An 18424-nucleotide genomic window follows, 5' to 3' on the forward strand; every position below is an offset into this window, starting at 1 on the left:
GAGGAAGGTTGGCAAGAGATGTTAGCTCAGGTCCAGTCTTCCTCACCAAGAAAAAAAAGAAAAAAATCAACTATTTTTGTAAAAATAAAACAAGGAACTATTATTTCAATAGTCTCTACCTTGTGCCAGGCCCAGTCATATATCTATATCTATCTTATATTTAAGATATTACATTTATCTACATCTATATACCTATATTCAAAATCTAAGCCTCATATTTTATTTTCATTTTACAGGTAAAGAAATTGAGACTCTAAGAGGAAAACTAATGGATATCTCTGAATCAATCAACTTAGATTTACTAAGATCTATAATGTGAATAGTAACGATGAAAAAAACAAAAGCATGATGAAAATTGGTTTTTACTCTTTAGCAGCCTCTAGCCTTTTTGAGAATAAAAGGCACACACGGGGACTGGCCCAGTGGCACAAGTGGTTAAGTGCGCGCACTCTGCTGCAGCGGCCCGGGTTTCGCCGATTCGGACCCCGGGCGCGCACTGATGCACTGCTTGTCAAGCCATACTGTGGCGGCGTCCCATATAAGGTGGAGGAAGATGGGCATGGATGTTAGCCCAGGGCCAGTCTTTCTCAGCAAAAAGAGGAGGACTGGCAGATGTTAGCTCAGGGCCGATCTTCCTCACAAGAAAAAAAGGAAAAAAGACTAAAAGGCACACACACAAACGAGTATTAGAAAAGCACACGCAGACACACACACAAGCTATTGATGTGTAGTATAGACAAAAAGCACAAAGGAGTGCTAAGAACAGGGAATGGGACTAACCCTTACTGGATCCACGTCCCAGGGCCCAGAGCAGTCCCTGTCACACAGCGGTTTCTCAAAATCTATTTAATCTGTTGAGTGCCTACTAAGTGTCAGGCATTATACTAGGCGTTAGAGATAGAGACTTGTAGAACATGGCCTCTAACCTCAAGAAGCTCATATGGACTGGAAGTGCTTTAGAAAACTTCAGACAGAGACGGGCCCTGGAGAAGGGAGACGATGCAGGCAGGAGTGAAGGAGGCAGGAAAAATAGGAACAAAGGCTCGAGCGAAGGAAGAGAAACAACGGATTCTGACAGGGAGTGAATGGGACGCTGAGCAGACTTCACCTCCCAAAGCAGAGAATGTACGTGGGAAGGAGCGAAAGAAAAGGCTGATGGATTAAAGAAAACCTGTTTAATGACTTGGAAGGTTAATACGTGGAACAACCAACTAACACTGTTCTAATTCTGAGAATGGACCTCATAGGAGGTATTTATGCTGCAGCTAACTTGAGTAGTGGAAATAAACTAGTTGGCTCATGGCAGTGCAATTTATTATGAGGGTCATTAAGGAACTATTCCACTACCTGCTGTGAACGTGCATACAATTTATGCTATCGCAGGCGTTAGGGAAAACAAGGTGGGCTTACTCAGCATTTTCTTAACAGTAATCATTGAATATGACAAGTATTTTAACTAATGGTGGTTCTACCCACTGTGTGAATTAGAATATATTAAACACTGCTTTTGGGAGGCAAAAAAAATTACTGAAAAGTACTTAGATGAGGGGCCGGCCTGCTGGTGTAGTGCTTGGGTTCGTGCACTCTGCTTTGGCACCCCGGGGTTCATGGGTTTTGATCTCAGGCACGGACCTACACACCGCTCATCAAGCCATGCTATGGAGGCATCCCACATACAACGTGGAGGAAGATGGACACAGATGTTAGCTCAGGGCCAATCTTCCTCAAGCAAAAATAAGAGGAAGATAGGCAACAGATGTTAGCTCAGGGCCAATCTTCCTCATAAAAAAAAAAAAAAAAACTTAGATGGGTGGGAAATGCCTGAAAAAAATGTCCTACTCAGGCTGGGGAGAAGCCAGCTAACACTTATAATGTGTGGGGGCAGCTGCATTTCAAAGTAATTTTCTTTATGATGAAACTGTTTTTATAATTTTATTCACCTATTGCAAATAGACACCTTTAGTATATTACAATGAAAGATGGAATTTAAATATTCTCCTCCACCTGTATCTGATACCTTGTGATTTTAAGAGCAAAGATTTGGGTTACAGGAAAGGCAGCCACAGGAAATTACTACAAGTAAACTGTGAGGAGAGTTAAAATATATTTTATCTGCTCATCATTAGCCTACATATTATTGCTTATTGATTTCCTTGCTCTCTTTTTTTCTTCACGTTGGAATTCTAGACCGTGAACAGAATGTCATAGAGATGGGGGTAGAATCAAGGTGCGCACTCTCTCAACACTGTTTATCCAAACATTGTCATGATGATTGCTTAAAAAAAAAGTGGATGGGGTTTGGAGTGCATGGATGGCTTTGGGCTTGAGATTTGAAAGCAAAAAAAAGCTTAAGAATTCAAGATGTACACCATACGATGCCCCCTCTCCCACCCAGCTACTTACACACTTCTATGCCTACGTGAAATAGGATTTGACAGAATAGGATCATGTGTGATCACTTGTTTGTCAACATTCTCTACTTTTTCTTTCTCTCTGTAGTAATTATGCTCATCTAATGTATTTCAGTGCCAAGCCCCTTCAAAATGGCAAAATACACAATATATTGAAACGTCAATTCCTAAAAGGAGTTCAAGATAGGGAAGCCACGTACCTGTGCTGAAAAGGAAGGCGTGGCTGACCTCAGGGAGAAGACAGCAGTGTGATAGTTTTTTCAAAGCAGTTCAAGGATCTGTTTAGTCTCTCTGACTTTTGACGTTGAGGATGAATGCCTAAAATGTTTACAAGAGAGGCTGACTGAGTTTTTATTTGGAAAAAAAAGATAACAGAAAAGAACAAAAAGAATAAGGGCAAATGGATGTACTCATCTCTATAATTCTAAAATAAATAAATACTGTTCCTTGGAAAACAGTTTTAAAAAAAGGAAAAGAAAATATTCTCCCTCAACTAGGAAATGGAAAGGATGTTCAAGTTCTCAACTACTTAAAGCTGTAAACAGTGTGGGTGTGAAAAAGCAGTAACAACTAGACCCTGTGAAGTTTCAACAAGAGGAGTGGGTGTATAACAAATAATAAAAATGCAAGATACAGCTACAAAAATAGAGAGGCATGTATACTTACAGGGAGCAGACCACGTGACAAAGGAGAGCTGGTCCCCACAGTCACGTGTATAGTGATTAAAATCACACTGAGCTATTGAAAAAAAATGAGATGTCGCCTAAATGCTCTATAACAACGTTTTCATGAAAAAAAGAACAAAACCCACAATCCAGGATGTAAAGTCCACATGAACAGTGTATTCCCTGAGCCAAACCCTCCCAGGGAGCAATCTCCCCCTGGAGTAAGGAGCCCCTTTACTGGGCCCCACAGGTGTAAATGGCAGAGAGTGGTTCCAGGGGAAACTCTGCTCCTCCAGAGAGGCGTGCACAGCTTCCCTTACACACCCTGAATGAGAAGAGCACGGCTCTGGAGATTTAGGAGAAACAGCAGCCCCTCAAGTAGCAGCTCATTCAAAGCTCACCCAGAAAGGGTCTAGCGTCCTTCAAGGGCTGGAACAGGCGGGCCTGCTGCCTGCAGCAGAGTCTGAAACACATGCACTCCTCACTGCTCTGTCTAGCCTTTTTGGCTCCATCTCTGTCTGGTCACCAATTATTTACCTGGTGTTAGATTTTCCCATGTTTATAATTTCCGCAGGGAGAATGGAGCTTTTTTTTTCCCAAAAAAAAAAAAAAAGTTATTTAGATTATTTACTCATTTAGCTTAAAAATATAAAATAAGATTGCATTTGCAGATCCTTAGAAAATGATTACATGTAAATAAAAATTGAAAACTGATATCTAAAATATAAGTTTACATTTAGGAACAAAAGGATGATATGATACCAAAAAATCAAAATGGAATGATTCAGAATAAGAAGAAATTGTATCTTAAATTGGATTAATTGGATTAAAGATGACAAAGACAAGTAACAGGTAAGAGAGGGAATCCTGGCATGATTGACTGGACACAAATGCTTGGCCATCTGTGAAATGATTCCAAAGAATAAAAAAGTTTTCAAGATAAAAGGGAATCTTATAGAATTTTACAGATGAGATATGTGTTCTATTTCTTACATATAACACACATTTAGAAAGAGAAAAACTCAAATTTTTGAAGAAGAAATAATAAAAAATATTTTTTAAACGAAGATCAAAGCTTAAATGAATTCTATGAGCCAGTGAACATAATAATATCCAGAAATAAAAAGATTTATTTCAAGGAAATATAAGGAACTGTTACTATTAACAAATTTGTTCTTTTACTACTCTACATAGTTTACTTTCTGGTTCACATTTTCAAAAACTTCCTTACCTGGGCTGACTGTTCACCTTTTCATGGTTCCCACTGAAGTTCAAACTACAGAGGTTTTCTGATTTTGAATGAGAAGAGTCTGATTCCAAATTTGCCTGTGTTTGTTCTCTCAGACGATCATGAAGAGTTGCCTCCTTTTTCAAGTTCACGTCTGAATACGGGCAGCCAAAAGCACTGGTTTGTATAAGAATGAGAGCACAATCATAAGTTTATAGTGGTAAATCAGGAATCCACTGTCACTGGAACAGACTTACATCCAAAATTACAAGCTGAATAGAGACATTCTTCTTTTGCTGAACACACTCAAATAAGTTTCTTTTCATATTGTCCTTTGAGAAAATCTCAGGTTCTGGGTCACAGACACTGGTCAGCAGAGTATTACAGGTAGAGTCATCAGCACATGTGGTTTTTACAATTATGGAAACTTAAAAATCTAAGAATAACATAAAAATGTGCTTCCAATGGAGCAATGAAAATGTCCCATAGAGTGACGTCAGCGTCATGGCAGAGTGAGCTTTCCTGTAAACTCTTCCCCTGATAAGATACAACAAAAGGAACAGTCACAGACCAACAACGGACTCCTAGACAGTGAAAAGCAAGATTGGGAAGATCCACACTGCCACACATCTGAGAGAGGAATGTGCTGGGCCCCCAGAGGAAGTGGGGAGAGGTAAGGAGAACTCCTCTCCCTCCCCTTCAGATCAGTGATCCCAGTCAATGTGGCACCCAGAGAGGGGGAAGGAGCAGCCCTCTGCAGGGAAACCGTAGCTCTTTGGGCTCTCTCAACCAGTGGGAAACTCCCACACGGATGACTCAGAATTGCTAGAAGGGTACCATCAACATCTCAGCACCCCAGGAAGGTGGATAATGAGGGGCAAGCGAGAAGCCCCCCACACCAGGGACCCAGCAGGCAAAAGAGAGAGCCCCCCCGCTCCCCGCATGCTGGACACTGCAGCTCAGCCAACCAGACCAGACTAAGCAGCCAGCAGATTGCAGCGAACAGCCAGGGCAGAGCACGGGGGGCTCAGATTACACAGCCCTTAACCCCCACATGGTGGCAGCGGGTGGAAATTTCAACCAGATATTTCCAGGATGAGGAAAAATAAAGCCAATACAGGAACCACAATGCAAAAGTACATGAAATCACCAGACCAGAAGGAAAATGACAAGCACCCAGAAACCAACCCTGAAGGCACAGAAATCCATAACCTAAATGACAGAGATTTCAAAATAGCTATCATAAAAAAACTCAACGAAATATGAGATAACACAGACAAACAATTCAATGAGATTAGGAGTTTCTTCAGAAAAGAGATTGAAATCATAACGAAAAACCAATCAGTACTGATGGAGATGAAGAACACAATGGAGGAGATAAAGGAGAATCTAGAATCTTTAAAGAACAGAGCTGACTATATGGAGGAAAGAATTAGTATTATAGAGGATAGGAATACAGATATGCTCCAGATGGAAGAGGAGAGAGAACTAAGACTAAAAAGAAATGAAGAAAGTCTCTGAGAAATATCTGACTCTATTAGGAAATGTAACATAAGAATTTTAGGTATTCCTGAGGGGGAGGAGAGGGAAAGAGGAACAGAGAGCCTATTCAAGGAAATAATAGCTGAGAACTTCCAAAATCTGTGGAAGGAGCAGGAAATACCAGTAAGTGAAGCCAATAGGTCACCTAAATACATCAACAGGCAAAGGCTCACTCCACAACATGTAGTGGTAAGGCTGGCCAAAGTCAATGACAAAGAAACAATATTAAGGGCAGCTAGATAAAAGCAAAAAATAACATACAAAGGAAGTCCCGTCAGGCTTTCAGTGGATTTTTCAACAGAAACTTTACAGGCAAGGAGAGACTGGAATGGTATATTCAAAATACTGAAAGACAACAACTTTCATCCAAGAATACTCCATCCAGCAAAAATTTCCTTCAAATATGATGGAGAAATAGTAACTTTCCCAGATAAACAAAAGCTAATGGAGTTCATGGCCACGAGACCCCCACTATAAGAAATACTCAAGAAGGCCCTCAGGCCTGAAAAAAAGAAAAGAAAGGGAATACAAAGCTTGGAGCAAGGAGAAAAATAGGTAGACAAAATCAGAAAAATAGTAGATCTTTACCGGAATAGGTTAGCAACCACTTAAATACCAAAATCAAAGATCAAAAGAAGGAATTCACCAAAAATAAATATGACCTCATCACTGTAAACACACACCCACAACACAAGATAGAATAAGGTATAACAAGAATGACTTAGAAGGGGAAGAGGAAAGTGATTGAATTGACTTAGTATAAGGAAATAAAAGGCCATCAGATAATGAACTATCTCATACACAAGATTTTTTACACAAACCTCAAGGTAACCACTAAACAAATAATCAAAACAAAATCACATATGATAAACAAAGAGAAAACTAGAAGAGTCATAAGACAGAACAACCAAACTGAATTGGCAGTCCGAAACAAATGGGACAAGAGACAAAGGAAATGCAAAAGAACCAGAAAATAAGTGACAGAACAGCAACATTAAGCCCTCATATATCAATAATTACCCTAAAGGTAAATGGATTGAACTCTCCAATCAAAAGATACAGAGTGGCAGGATGGATTAAAAAGCAAGACCCAACAATATGCTGCCTCCAGGAAACACATCTCAGCTCTAAAGACAAGCACAGGCTCAGAGTGAAAGGATGGAAGACAATACTCCAAGCTAATGGCAAACAAAAGAAAACAGGTGTTGCCATACTTATATCAGACAAAGTAGACTTCAAGATAAAACAGGTTAAGAGAGACAAAGAAGGGAAATATATAATGATAAAAGGGACACTCCACCAAGAAGACTTATCACTTATAAATATATATGCACCCAACATAGGAGCACCAAAGTACATAAAGCAACTATTAACAAACCTAAAAGGAGACATTAACAACAACACAATAATAGTATGGGATCTTAATACCCCACTTACATCAATGGATAGATCATCCAGACAAAAAGGCAATAAAGAAATAGTGGACTTAAATGAAAAACTGGATGAGATGGACCTAGTAGACATATACAGAGCACTCCATCCAAAAACAGCTGACTACACATTCTTCTCAAGCATGCATGGCACATTCTCAAGGATAGACCATATGTTGGGAAACAAAGCAAGCCTCAATAAATTTAAGAAGATTGAAATCATAACAAGCATCTTTTCAGACCATAATGCTATGAAACTGGAAATGAACCACACACACAAAAAAAAAAAAACTGGGAAAGTGACAAACATGTGGAGGTTAAACAACATGCTACTGAACAACCAATGGATCATTGATAAAATTAAAGGAGAAATCAAAAACTATCTGGAAACAAACAAAAATGAAAATATGCCATACCAAATCATATGGGAGGCAGCAAAAGCGGTCCTGAGAGGGAAACTCATAGCGATACAAGCCCACCTTAACAAACAAGAAAAAGCCCAAATAAGCAACCTTAAATTTCACCTAACAGAACTAGAAAAAGAAGAACAAACAAAGCCCTAAGTCAGCAGAAGGAGAGAAATAATGAAAATCAAAGCAGAAATAAATGAAATTGAGACCAAAAAAACAGTAGAAAGGATTAATGAAACAAAGAGTTGGTTCTTTGAGAAGATAAACAAAATTGACAAACCCTTAGCCAGACTTACTAAGAAAAAAAGAGAAAAGACTCAAGTAAATAAAATTAGAAATGAAAGAGGAGATGACAACAGATACCACGGAAATACAGAGGATTATAAGAGAATACTATGAGAAATTATATGCCAACAAATTGGACAATCTAGAAGAAATGGATAAATTCTTAGACTCATACAACCTCCCAAAACTAAACCAAGAAGAAATGGGGAATCTGAATAGACGAATCACAAGTAAAGAGATTGAAATAGTGATCAAAAACCTCCCAAAAAATAAAAGTCCAGGACCAGATGGCTTCTCTGGTGAATTTTACCAAACATTCAAAGAAGATTTAATACCCATCCTTCTCAAACTATTCCAAAAAATAGAGGAAGATGGAACACTTCCTAAATCATTCTATGAGGCCAACATCACCCTGATACCAAAGCCAGACAAAGACAATATAAAGAAGGAAAATTACAGGCCAATATCGCTGATGAACATAGATGCAAAACTCCTCAACAATATATTGGCAAACCAAATACAGCAATACATTAAAAAGGTCATACACCATGATCAAGTGGGATTTATGCCAGGGACGCAGGGATGGTTCAACATCTGCAAATCAATCAACGTGATATACCACATCAACAAAACAAAGAATAAAAACCACGTGGTCATCTCAACAGATGCAGAGAAGGCATTTGACAAGATACAACATCCATTTATGATAAAAACTCTCATCAAAATGGGAATAGAAGGGAAGTACCTCAACATAATAAAGGTTATTTATGACAAACCCACAGCCAACGTCATACTCAATGGGGAAAGACTAAATTCCTATTCTCATTCCTCTGAGAATAGGAATGAGGCAGGGCTGTCCACTCTCACCACTCCTGTTCAACATAGTACTGGAGGTTTTGGCCAGAGCAATTAAGCAAGAAAAAGGAATAAAAGGAATCCAAATAGGCAATGAAGAAGTGAAACTCTCACCATTTGCAGATGACATGATTTTATATATAGAAAACCCTAAAGAACCCATTGGAAAACTATTAGAAATAATCAACAACTGCAGCAAAGTCACAGGGTACAAAATCAAACTACAAAAATCAGTTGCATTTCTGTATGCTAATAACAAACTAACAGAAAGAGATTTCAAAAAGATAATACGATTTACAAATGCATCAAAAAGAATAAAATATCTAGGAATAAATCTTACCAAGGAGGTGAAAGACCTATACAATGAAAACTACAAGACATTATTGAAAGAAATTGATGATGACTAAAGAAATGGAAAGACATCCCATGCACATGGATTGGAAGAATAAACATAGCTAAAATGTCTATATTACCTAAGGCCATCTACAGATTCAATGCAATCCCAATCAGAATCCCAATGACATTCTTCACGGAAATAGAAAAAAGAATACTAAAATTCATATGGGGCAACAAAAGACCCCAAATAGCTAAAGCAATCCTAAGAAAAAAGAACAAAGCTGGAGGCATCACAATCCCTGACTTCAAAACATACTACAAAGCAATAGTAATCAAAACAGCATGGTACTGGTACAAAAACAGACACACAGATCAATGGAACAAAATTGAAAGCCCAGAAATAAAACCACACTTATATGGACAGCTAATTTTCGACAAAGGAGCTAAGAACATTGCTGGCCCCTTCTCATGACAACACCTCTGCCTCCTAATCTCAACCCAGAAGTAAGGATCCACTTCCCGGATACCACCTGGCCAGGCTTCCATGTGCTTCTCACCCTGAATTATTTTCTATTACTGTGCTTTGCCCACTAATTGGGATCCCCACTTTCATTTTGGATTCCTCCAATCTGGCTCCAATTCCAAGAGTCTAGATGATGACTGTTGATTTCCAAACCACTTGGACACTAGGTTCTGCTCATTCGACCATATTATCATCCTGTATCAAAAATGTGTTCATTTTCTCATACCCAAGCAGCAAATTTGGTTCCTGCTTCTCTCTGACTACCCTGTTCTGCTGAAAAAAATGGGCCATGCTCCATCAAATCCTGGGAGACGGGCAGTTTGGACCATGAGGTTATAACTAAGCCGTCACAACTGACCGAATGGCACCTTCCTAACCAGTGTGCAGCTGCTCCCTCGGGGCGGCCAGGAGGGGCCGGGGCACCAGAGTCCCAGACCAGTCCTTCTAGCCTTAAGCAACCTCCTCTAGTCTCTCAATCTCCTCTCATTCCCAAGTGTTAATTATCATTTTCTCTCTGTGACATGACATTAAAAAGGTTAGGTTGCATTACAAATTTAAGCAAAATGGCAAAAATGAAATAGCTTCTTGAGCGCTGTACTTAAAAACATAAATTAAAAAAACAGAGGTCAGCAGTATTTCAGAAAAAGTGTCAAGTAACTGATGACCTTTCTCCTGATCCCGAAAAGGCAAGTTGCCCAAAATAGGCAACCAGCTCCAGGAAGCAGTCCTGATCTGGTAAAACGCTCCCATACACCCCAGAAATTAGACATACAGTTAGACTTGAAAGAGTTCTTCTCTAATGCAAGTAACTCACCCTTCGAGGAGGCCTGTTGTATTTTCTATTTTAGCATCAATTATTTTACTGGCCAATTGTATTCTTTTTCTTCTAAGACCTAGATAAGACAACATAGATGAATCATATCTGAGCTAGGAGGACAGATTCTAAAAGTCTCTCCATCTATCTTCAAAAGACAGGGAGTTACCTGTTGGAGTGAGTGGAGGCATCTTACATGGAAGCATTCACAGAACAGACCGTCTGAGAAGTTGCCTCCCAGAACTAAGGGGCAGTGAGGAAGCGCTGAACGGTGGCTGTCAGAGAGGGAGAGGGCGCTGAGACTTGGCAGGAGGGTCAGCAAGGAGATGCAGAGGAGCGAGAGAGATAAACGCTGCCAGCCTTGCAGGTTGGGCCTGATGGCCACGAGATCCCCATCCTGGGGGCAGACGCCACGTCATACCTGTTGCACAAGAAAAGAGGCACCCTCGCTCCTCCCTGTACATGTAATACTTGCTACAGAAACTTTTAAAAACTAACATATAACTTAAATTGTTGCTGATTTTACTTCTATGAGGATTAAGAGCAAGTACAAATGATACATTTTGGAATGTAGACCAGGAAGGAAGCATCATCACAGTTTTTCAAATCTCTGAGGATATGACGTAACTTTTATTATATTGTTCTCAAACATAGAGATGGGCAAAACCCAACCAGTTCATATAAGATTCTAAAGTCTCAGGATCAATTTTCTTCAGATTCCTGCAGCTTTAAAATGAGTTTACCTAAGATATATTATGGGTAAATTTTCTCTGATTCTAACTTTTTTCCATAAAATAGCTGATGCCTTCACTTAATTGTTGTTCAAAATACTAGAAAATTTAATGCACACAGTAAGAAAAAAGTATAAATATTAAAAACAAAAGTTTTATAAGTAGAGTTAAAAGAGTTCAAAGAGTTGGATGAAATAAATTTGGTTCTAAAAATGCTTTTCCCCGGGGTAATTCAGCCTATGATATCATCCTAGACATTACGAACTCCCTAAAATGGCCAATTAGGAAATTGGAAGAGAATTGCTACTCAAATCAAGCATTATAATCAGTTTAGTATAGTGGTGAAAAACATGGATTTAAGAATCAGAGAACACTGGATTAAAGCTGCTAGTACCATAACCTTGGGCAAGTTACTCAACCTCTCTGTTTTTCATTTTCTCATCTACAAAATGATGATAATATAGGGATTTTTGTGAAACTAAATGAGATAATCCATGCAAGGTACTGGTACAGTCACTAGGACAAATTAAATGGTCATGAGTTTTCAATTTTAAAAAGGCCTATTCTGATACAAAACATAATACTAATGATCCCTTTTATTGTGGTTATTGTATTTTTCAGTTCTAAAATTCCTATTTGGTTCTTTTTTTAAAAACAATTTTATTGAGGTATGACTAACATTAAAAAGCAGTACATACTTAATGTATACAACTTGATGAGTTTGGGGATAAGTATATACCTGTAAAACCATCACCACTGTCAAGGCCATAAATATATCCATCACGTCTCAAAGTTTTCTCTCACTCCCTGTATTATTATTATTTATTTTTTAGTTTTGAGTGGTAAGAACACTTAAGATCTACTCTCTTAGCAAATTTTAAGTGTACAATACAGTATTGTTAGCTCTAGGCACTATGCTGTGTAGTAGATCTCCAGAATTTATTTACTTTGCGTAACTGAAACTTTGTACCCTCTAATGATCACCCCCCACTTTTCACCATTCTGCTATCTGCTTTTATGAGTTTGACTATTTTAGATTCCATATATAAGTGATATCATTTGTCTGTCTGTATCTGGTTCATTTCACTTAGCATAATGACCTCTAGGTCTATCCACGTGGTCATAAATGGCTAGATTTCCTCTTTTTTGAGGCTGAATAATATTCTATTGTTTATATATATGCATATATACACACCACATTTTCTTTATCCGTTCATCATGGATGGACATTTAGGTTGTTTCCGTATCTTGGCTATTGTGAATAATGCTGCAATGAACATGGGAGTGCACATACCTCTTTCAAGATCCTGCTTTCAATTTCTTTGGACATATACCCAGAGTGAGATTGCTGGATCATATGGTAGTTCTATTTTTAATTTTTTGAGAAACCTCTATGCTATTTTCTATAATGGCTGCATTCCCCTCAGCAGTATACAAGGGTTTCCTTTTCTACACTACCTCACCGACATTTGTTGTCTTTTTTTTTTTTATAATAGCCATCCTAACAGGTGTGATATAGCATTGTGGTTTTGATTTGTATTTCCCTTATGATTAGTGATATGGAGCCTCTTTTCTTATAACTGTTGGCCATTTGTATGTCTTCTTCGGAGAAATGTCTATTCAGGTCCTTTGCCCCTTTTTTAATCAAGTTATTTGTTTTTTTGCCATTGAGTTGTATGAGCTCCTTATATATTTCGGATATTAACCCCTTATCAGATATATGGTTTGCAAATATCTTCTACCAATTGTTAGGTTGTCTTTTCATTTCGTTGATGGTTTCCTTTGCTGTGCAGAAGCTTTTTAGTATGATGTAATCTCACTTATTTATGTTTGCTATTGTTGCCTGTTTTTGGTATCATAATCAAAAAATCATTGCCAAGACCAATGTCAAGGAGGTTTTTCTCTTCGTTTTCTTCTAGAAGTTTTATTGTTTCAGGTCTTAGGTTTAAGTCTTTAATTCATTTTGAGTTGATTTTTTGTGTATGGTGTAAGATAATAGTCCAGTTTCATTCTTCTCCTTGTGGATATCCAGTTTTCCCAACACCATTTGTTGAAGAGGCTTTCCTTTCTCCATTGTATATTCTTGGTTCTCTTGCCAAAGATCAGTTCACCATAGATACATGGGTTTATTTCTGGGGCTCTATTCTGTTCCATTGGTCTATATTTCCATTTTTTATGCCAGTGCCATACTGTTTTGATTACTATAGCTTTGTAGTATAATTTGAAATCATGAAATGTGATGTCTCCAGCTTTATTATTTTTGTTCAAGACTGCTTTTGCTATTCAAAGTCTTTTTCAGTTCCATATGAATTTTAGGATTGTTTTTTCTATGTCTGCAAAAAATGACACTGGAATTTTGATAGGGATTGCCTTAAATTTTTGTATCTTCTTTAATCTCTTTAATCAATGTTTTACAGTTTTCAGTGTACAGATCTTTCACCTCCTTGGTTAAATTTATTCATAACTATTTTATTCTTTTTGATGCTATTATAAACAAATTGTTTTTCTTAATTTCTTTTTCAAATAGTTCATCATTAGTTAGAAACACAACTGATTTTTGTATGTTAATTTTGTATCTTGCAAATTTACTGAATTCATTTATTAGTTCTAAGAGTTTTTTGCTGTAGTCTTTAGGACTTTCTACATATAAGATCATGTCATCTGTAGATAATGTTGCTTCTTCCTTTCTGATTTGGATGCCTTTTATTTCTTTTTCTTGCCTGATTACTCTGGGTACAATTTAAGAGAAGTGGCAAGAATGGGCACCCTTGTCTTGTTCCTCATCTTAGAGGAAAAGCTTTCAGCTTTTCCCCATTGAGTGTGATGTCAGCTGTGGGCTTGTCATGTATGGCCTTTATTATGTTCAGGTACATTCCTTCTATACCTAATCTGTTGAGCATTTTTATCATGAAAGAATGTTGAATTTTTTTAAATGCTTTTTCTGCATCTATTATGATCATATGATTTTATCCTTCACTCTGTTAGTGTGATGCATTACAATTATTGATTTGCATATGTTAAACCATCTTTGCATCCCAGGGATAAATCCCACTTGATCACGGTGTATGATGCTTTTGATGAGCTATTGAATTTGGTTTGCTAGTATTTTGTTGAGAATTTTTGCTTCTATGTTCATCAAAGATATTGGCCTATAAATTTCTTTTCTTATAGGTGTCCTTGTTTGGTTGTGGTATCAGGGTAATGCCGGCCTTGTAAAATGAGTTTGGAAGTGTTCCCTTCTCTTCACTTTTTTTTTTTTATCAGTGGGGAAGATTAGCCCTGAGCTAACATCCCTTGCCAGTCTTCCTCTTTTTGCTGAGGAAGACTGGCCCTGGGCTAACATCCATGCCCATCTTCCTCTGCTTTACATGGGACGCCACCACAGCATGGCTTGACAAGCGGTGCGTCGGTCTGCGTGCGGGATCTGAACCTGTGAACCTAGGGCCGCAACAGAAGCAGAGAGCATGAACTTAACTGCTATGCCACTGGGCCGGCCCCTCCTCTTCACTTTTTGAAGAGTTTGAAAAGGATTGGCATTAATTCTTTAATTGTTCAGTAGAATTCACCAGTGAAGCCATGTGGTCCAGGGCTTTTCTTGTTTGGGAGGTTTTTGATTACTGATTCAATCTCCTTATTCATTATTGGTCTGTTTAGATTTTCTATTTCTTCATGAGTCAGTCTTGGTAGGTTGTATGTTTCTAGGAATATATTCATATCTTCTAGGTCATACAATTTTTTTGCATTAATTGTTCATAGCACAGGCAGACCTTGGAGATATTGCAGGTTCAGTTCCAGACCACTGCAAAAAGTGAATATCGCAATAAAGCGAGGCACACAAATTTTCTGGTTTCCCACTACATATAAAAGTTACGTGTACACTATGCTGTAGGCCAGTAAGTGTGCAATAGCATTATGTCTATAGAAAAAATATGCTAACCGTCATCTGAGCCTTCAGCAAGTTGTAATCTTTTACTTGGTTGAGGATCTTGTAAAAAACGCAGTATCTGCAAAGTGCAATAAAGCGAAGCACAATAAAATGAAGTACGCCTGTAGTCTCTTAGATCCTTGATATTTCTGCAGTTTCAACTGTAATGTCTCCACTTTCATTTATAATTTTATTTACTTAAGTCTTCTTTTTCATTAATCTAGCTAAAGGTATGTCAATTTTGTTTATCTTTTAAAAAAAATCAATTTTATTGATCTTTTCTATTGTCTTTCTAGTCTATTTCATTTATTTCTACTCTAATCTTTATTTTTTCTTTCCCTCTACTAATTTTGGTCTTATTTTGTTCTTCTTTTTCTTGTTTCTTGAGGTATAGTGTTAGGTTGTTTATTTGAGATCTTTATTTTTTCTTAATGTAAGAGTTGATTGATACAAAATTTCTTCTTAGAACTCTATTTGCTGCATCCCATAGTTTGATATGTTGTGTTCAATTTGGTTTTCAATATTTTTTAAATATTCCTTTTCATTTCTTCTTTGACCTATTGGGTGTTCTGGAATGTGTTAATTTCCAGATATTTGTGAATTTTCCAATTTCCCTCTTGCTATTGATTTCTAGCTTCATACCATCGTGGTTGGAAAAGGTACTTGATATAATTTCAATCTTATTAAATTTGTTAAGATTTGTTTTGTGATCTGACGTACGGTCTATCCCAGAGAATGTTCTGAGTGTGCTTGAGAAGAATGTGTATTCTGCTGCTGTTGGGTGCAAAGTTATATATACGTGTGTGTTAAGTCCATTTGGTCTATGGTATAGTTCAATCCATTGTTTCCTTACTGATTTTCTGTCTGGATGATCTATCCATTTTTGAAGGTGGAATATTAAAGTCCTCTACTATTATTGTATTGCTATCTATTTCACTCTTCAGTTCTGTTAATATTTGCTCTATGTATTAAGGTTCTCTGATTTGGCTACATATATACTTACAATTGTTACATCCTCTTAATAACTTTTTTCTTTGTTTTTTCTTTGTAATTACCATGAAGCTTACATAAAACATCTTATAACAGTCTATTTTATTTGTGTTTTTTGTTTTTTGTTTTTGTGAGGAAAATCAGCCCTGTGTTAACATCTGCCAATCCTCCTCTTTTTTTGCTGAGGAAGACTGGCCCTCTGAGCTAACATACGTGTCCATCTTCCTCCACTTTATATGGGAGGCCGCCACAGCATGGCTTGCGTCAGTGCGTGCCCGGGATCCTAACCGGGGATCTCTGGGCCGCCGCAGCGGAGCATGCGCGCTTAACTGCTTGCACCACTGGGCCGGCCCCATAACAGTCTATTTTAAACAGATAACAACCTAACTTCCATCGCATATAAAAACTCTATATTTTATCTATATTTTTACTTCTAGCCCCTACTTTTTATGTTATGATGTCACAGTTTACATCTTTTTATACCATATATCCGTTAAGTTATTATAGCTATAGTTATTTTTAAACTTTCTTTTAACCTTTTTACTTGAGTTAAAAGTGATTTACACACCATTATTACAGTGTTACAGTATTCTGAATTTGAATATAAACTTACATTTACCTGTGAGTTTTATACTTTCATGTTGCTAATTAATGTTCTTTCATTTCAACTTGAAGAATTCTCTTTAGCATTTCCTGTAAGACAGGTCTAGTGGTGATGAACTCCCTCAGCTTTTGTTTGTCTGGGAAAATATTAATCTCTCCTTTGTTTCTGGAGGACAACTTTTCCAAGTATAGTATTCTTGGTTAGCAGGTTTTTCTTTTCTTTCAGTGCTTTGAATCTATCACTCACTCTCTCTTGTCCTGCAAGGTTTCTGCTGAGAAATTTGCTGATAGTCTTATGGGTGTTTGCTTGTACGTGACAAGTCGCTTTTCTCCTGCTGCTTTCAGAATTCTTTTTATCTTTGACTTCTGACAATTTGATTATAACGTGTCTTGGTGAAGATCTCTTTACATTCAACTTATTTGGGGTTCTTTGAGCTTCGTGGATCTGGATGTTCATTTCCCTCCCTAGATTTGGGAAATATCTTGTCATTATTTCTTTAAATAAGCTTTCTGCTCCTTTCTCTTTCTCCACACCTTCTTGGACTCCCATAATGAATATACTGGTTCTTTTGATGGTGTCCATAAGTCCTGCAGGCTTTCTTCACTACTTTTCATTCTTTTTTCCTTTTGTTCCTCTGACTGGATAATTTTAAATTATCTGTGCTTGAGTTCATTGCTTCTTCTGTTTGTTTGAGTCTATTGTTGAGATCTCTATTGAATTTTTCAGTTCAGACATTTTATTGTTTGGTTCTAGAATTTCTGTGTGGTTCTTTTTATGGTTTCTTTTTTGACCTTATTTGTTCACGTATTGTTTTCCTGATTTCATTTAGTTGTTGATCTGTGTTCTCTTGTAGCTCACTGAGCTATTTAAAGATGATTATTTTGAATTATTTTTCAGGAAATTTGTAGATCTCTATTTCTTTGAGGTTAGCCACTGAAGCTTTATTTAGTACCTTTAGTGGTGTCATGTTTCCTTGATTCCTCATGTTCCTTGAAGGCTTGCATTGCTGTCTTTGCATTTAAAGAAGTTGTCACCATCTTCAGTCTATGCTGATTGGCCTCGGGAGAGAAGAACCTTCACCAGTCAGCCCAGCTAGAGATAATGGGGGTCTCTCAGATCGTTTCTATGAATGCACCCACTCCACTCCTATTATGCCCTGTCAGGCAGGAAGTCTTAGGATTGTGTGCATTCTTTCAATCCTGCAAAGCCAAGACAGATGTGGACAACTTCCTGTTTATTTTCCCCTAGCACAGTGCCCTGAAGTGTTCAAGGCTATGCTCCTCTCAATCCAGCAGAGTTGAGCTGGCCTCTAAGATCTGCACTTACTACTGAGTTTTGTGTGCTGTCTGCGGGGCCTCTGCATGGGCACATTGGGTTCCAGCCATAGGGAGTCATGGGGGTGCTGAGGACACACTGGCTAGCTGAGAGGGTTGGTAGGCAAGCCATCCTGCGGGATTTTTGGTCAGGATACTTGGTGGAGTCTGCATGCTGGTTAGAATACTCAGGCAGCTGATGAGATCTGTGCACCAGCTACTGTGAGCCCTATCCTTTCTCCCTGCTTCTAGCTGCTCCTAGCTGGCCCCAGGTGATTTAGCCATGCTGATCCCCTCAGTGTTCTGGGTGGGGTGAGACAGAAGTGGGTCTCCTTGGCAGCACCCACAAAGCTCAGGAAGCC

At 38.0% G+C, this 18424-nt stretch overlaps 1 protein-coding gene across 1 annotated transcript in view; it reads right to left on the bottom strand.

The window, feature by feature from the left end:
* Nucleotides 1-18424, bottom strand: part of L3MBTL4 (L3MBTL histone methyl-lysine binding protein 4) — a 386879-nt gene that overhangs the window by 135281 nt on the left and 233174 nt on the right. The window contains 1 exon segment of the mRNA XM_087439397.1: nucleotides 4308-4481. Coding sequence (XP_087295523.1) covers nucleotides 4308-4481 — 174 coding nt within the window.

Source organism: Ceratotherium simum, chromosome 14, assembly GCF_057802395.1.
Source record: "Ceratotherium simum simum isolate JZ-2026a chromosome 14, ASM5780239v1, whole genome shotgun sequence".
Taxonomy (NCBI): domain Eukaryota; kingdom Metazoa; phylum Chordata; class Mammalia; order Perissodactyla; family Rhinocerotidae; genus Ceratotherium; species Ceratotherium simum.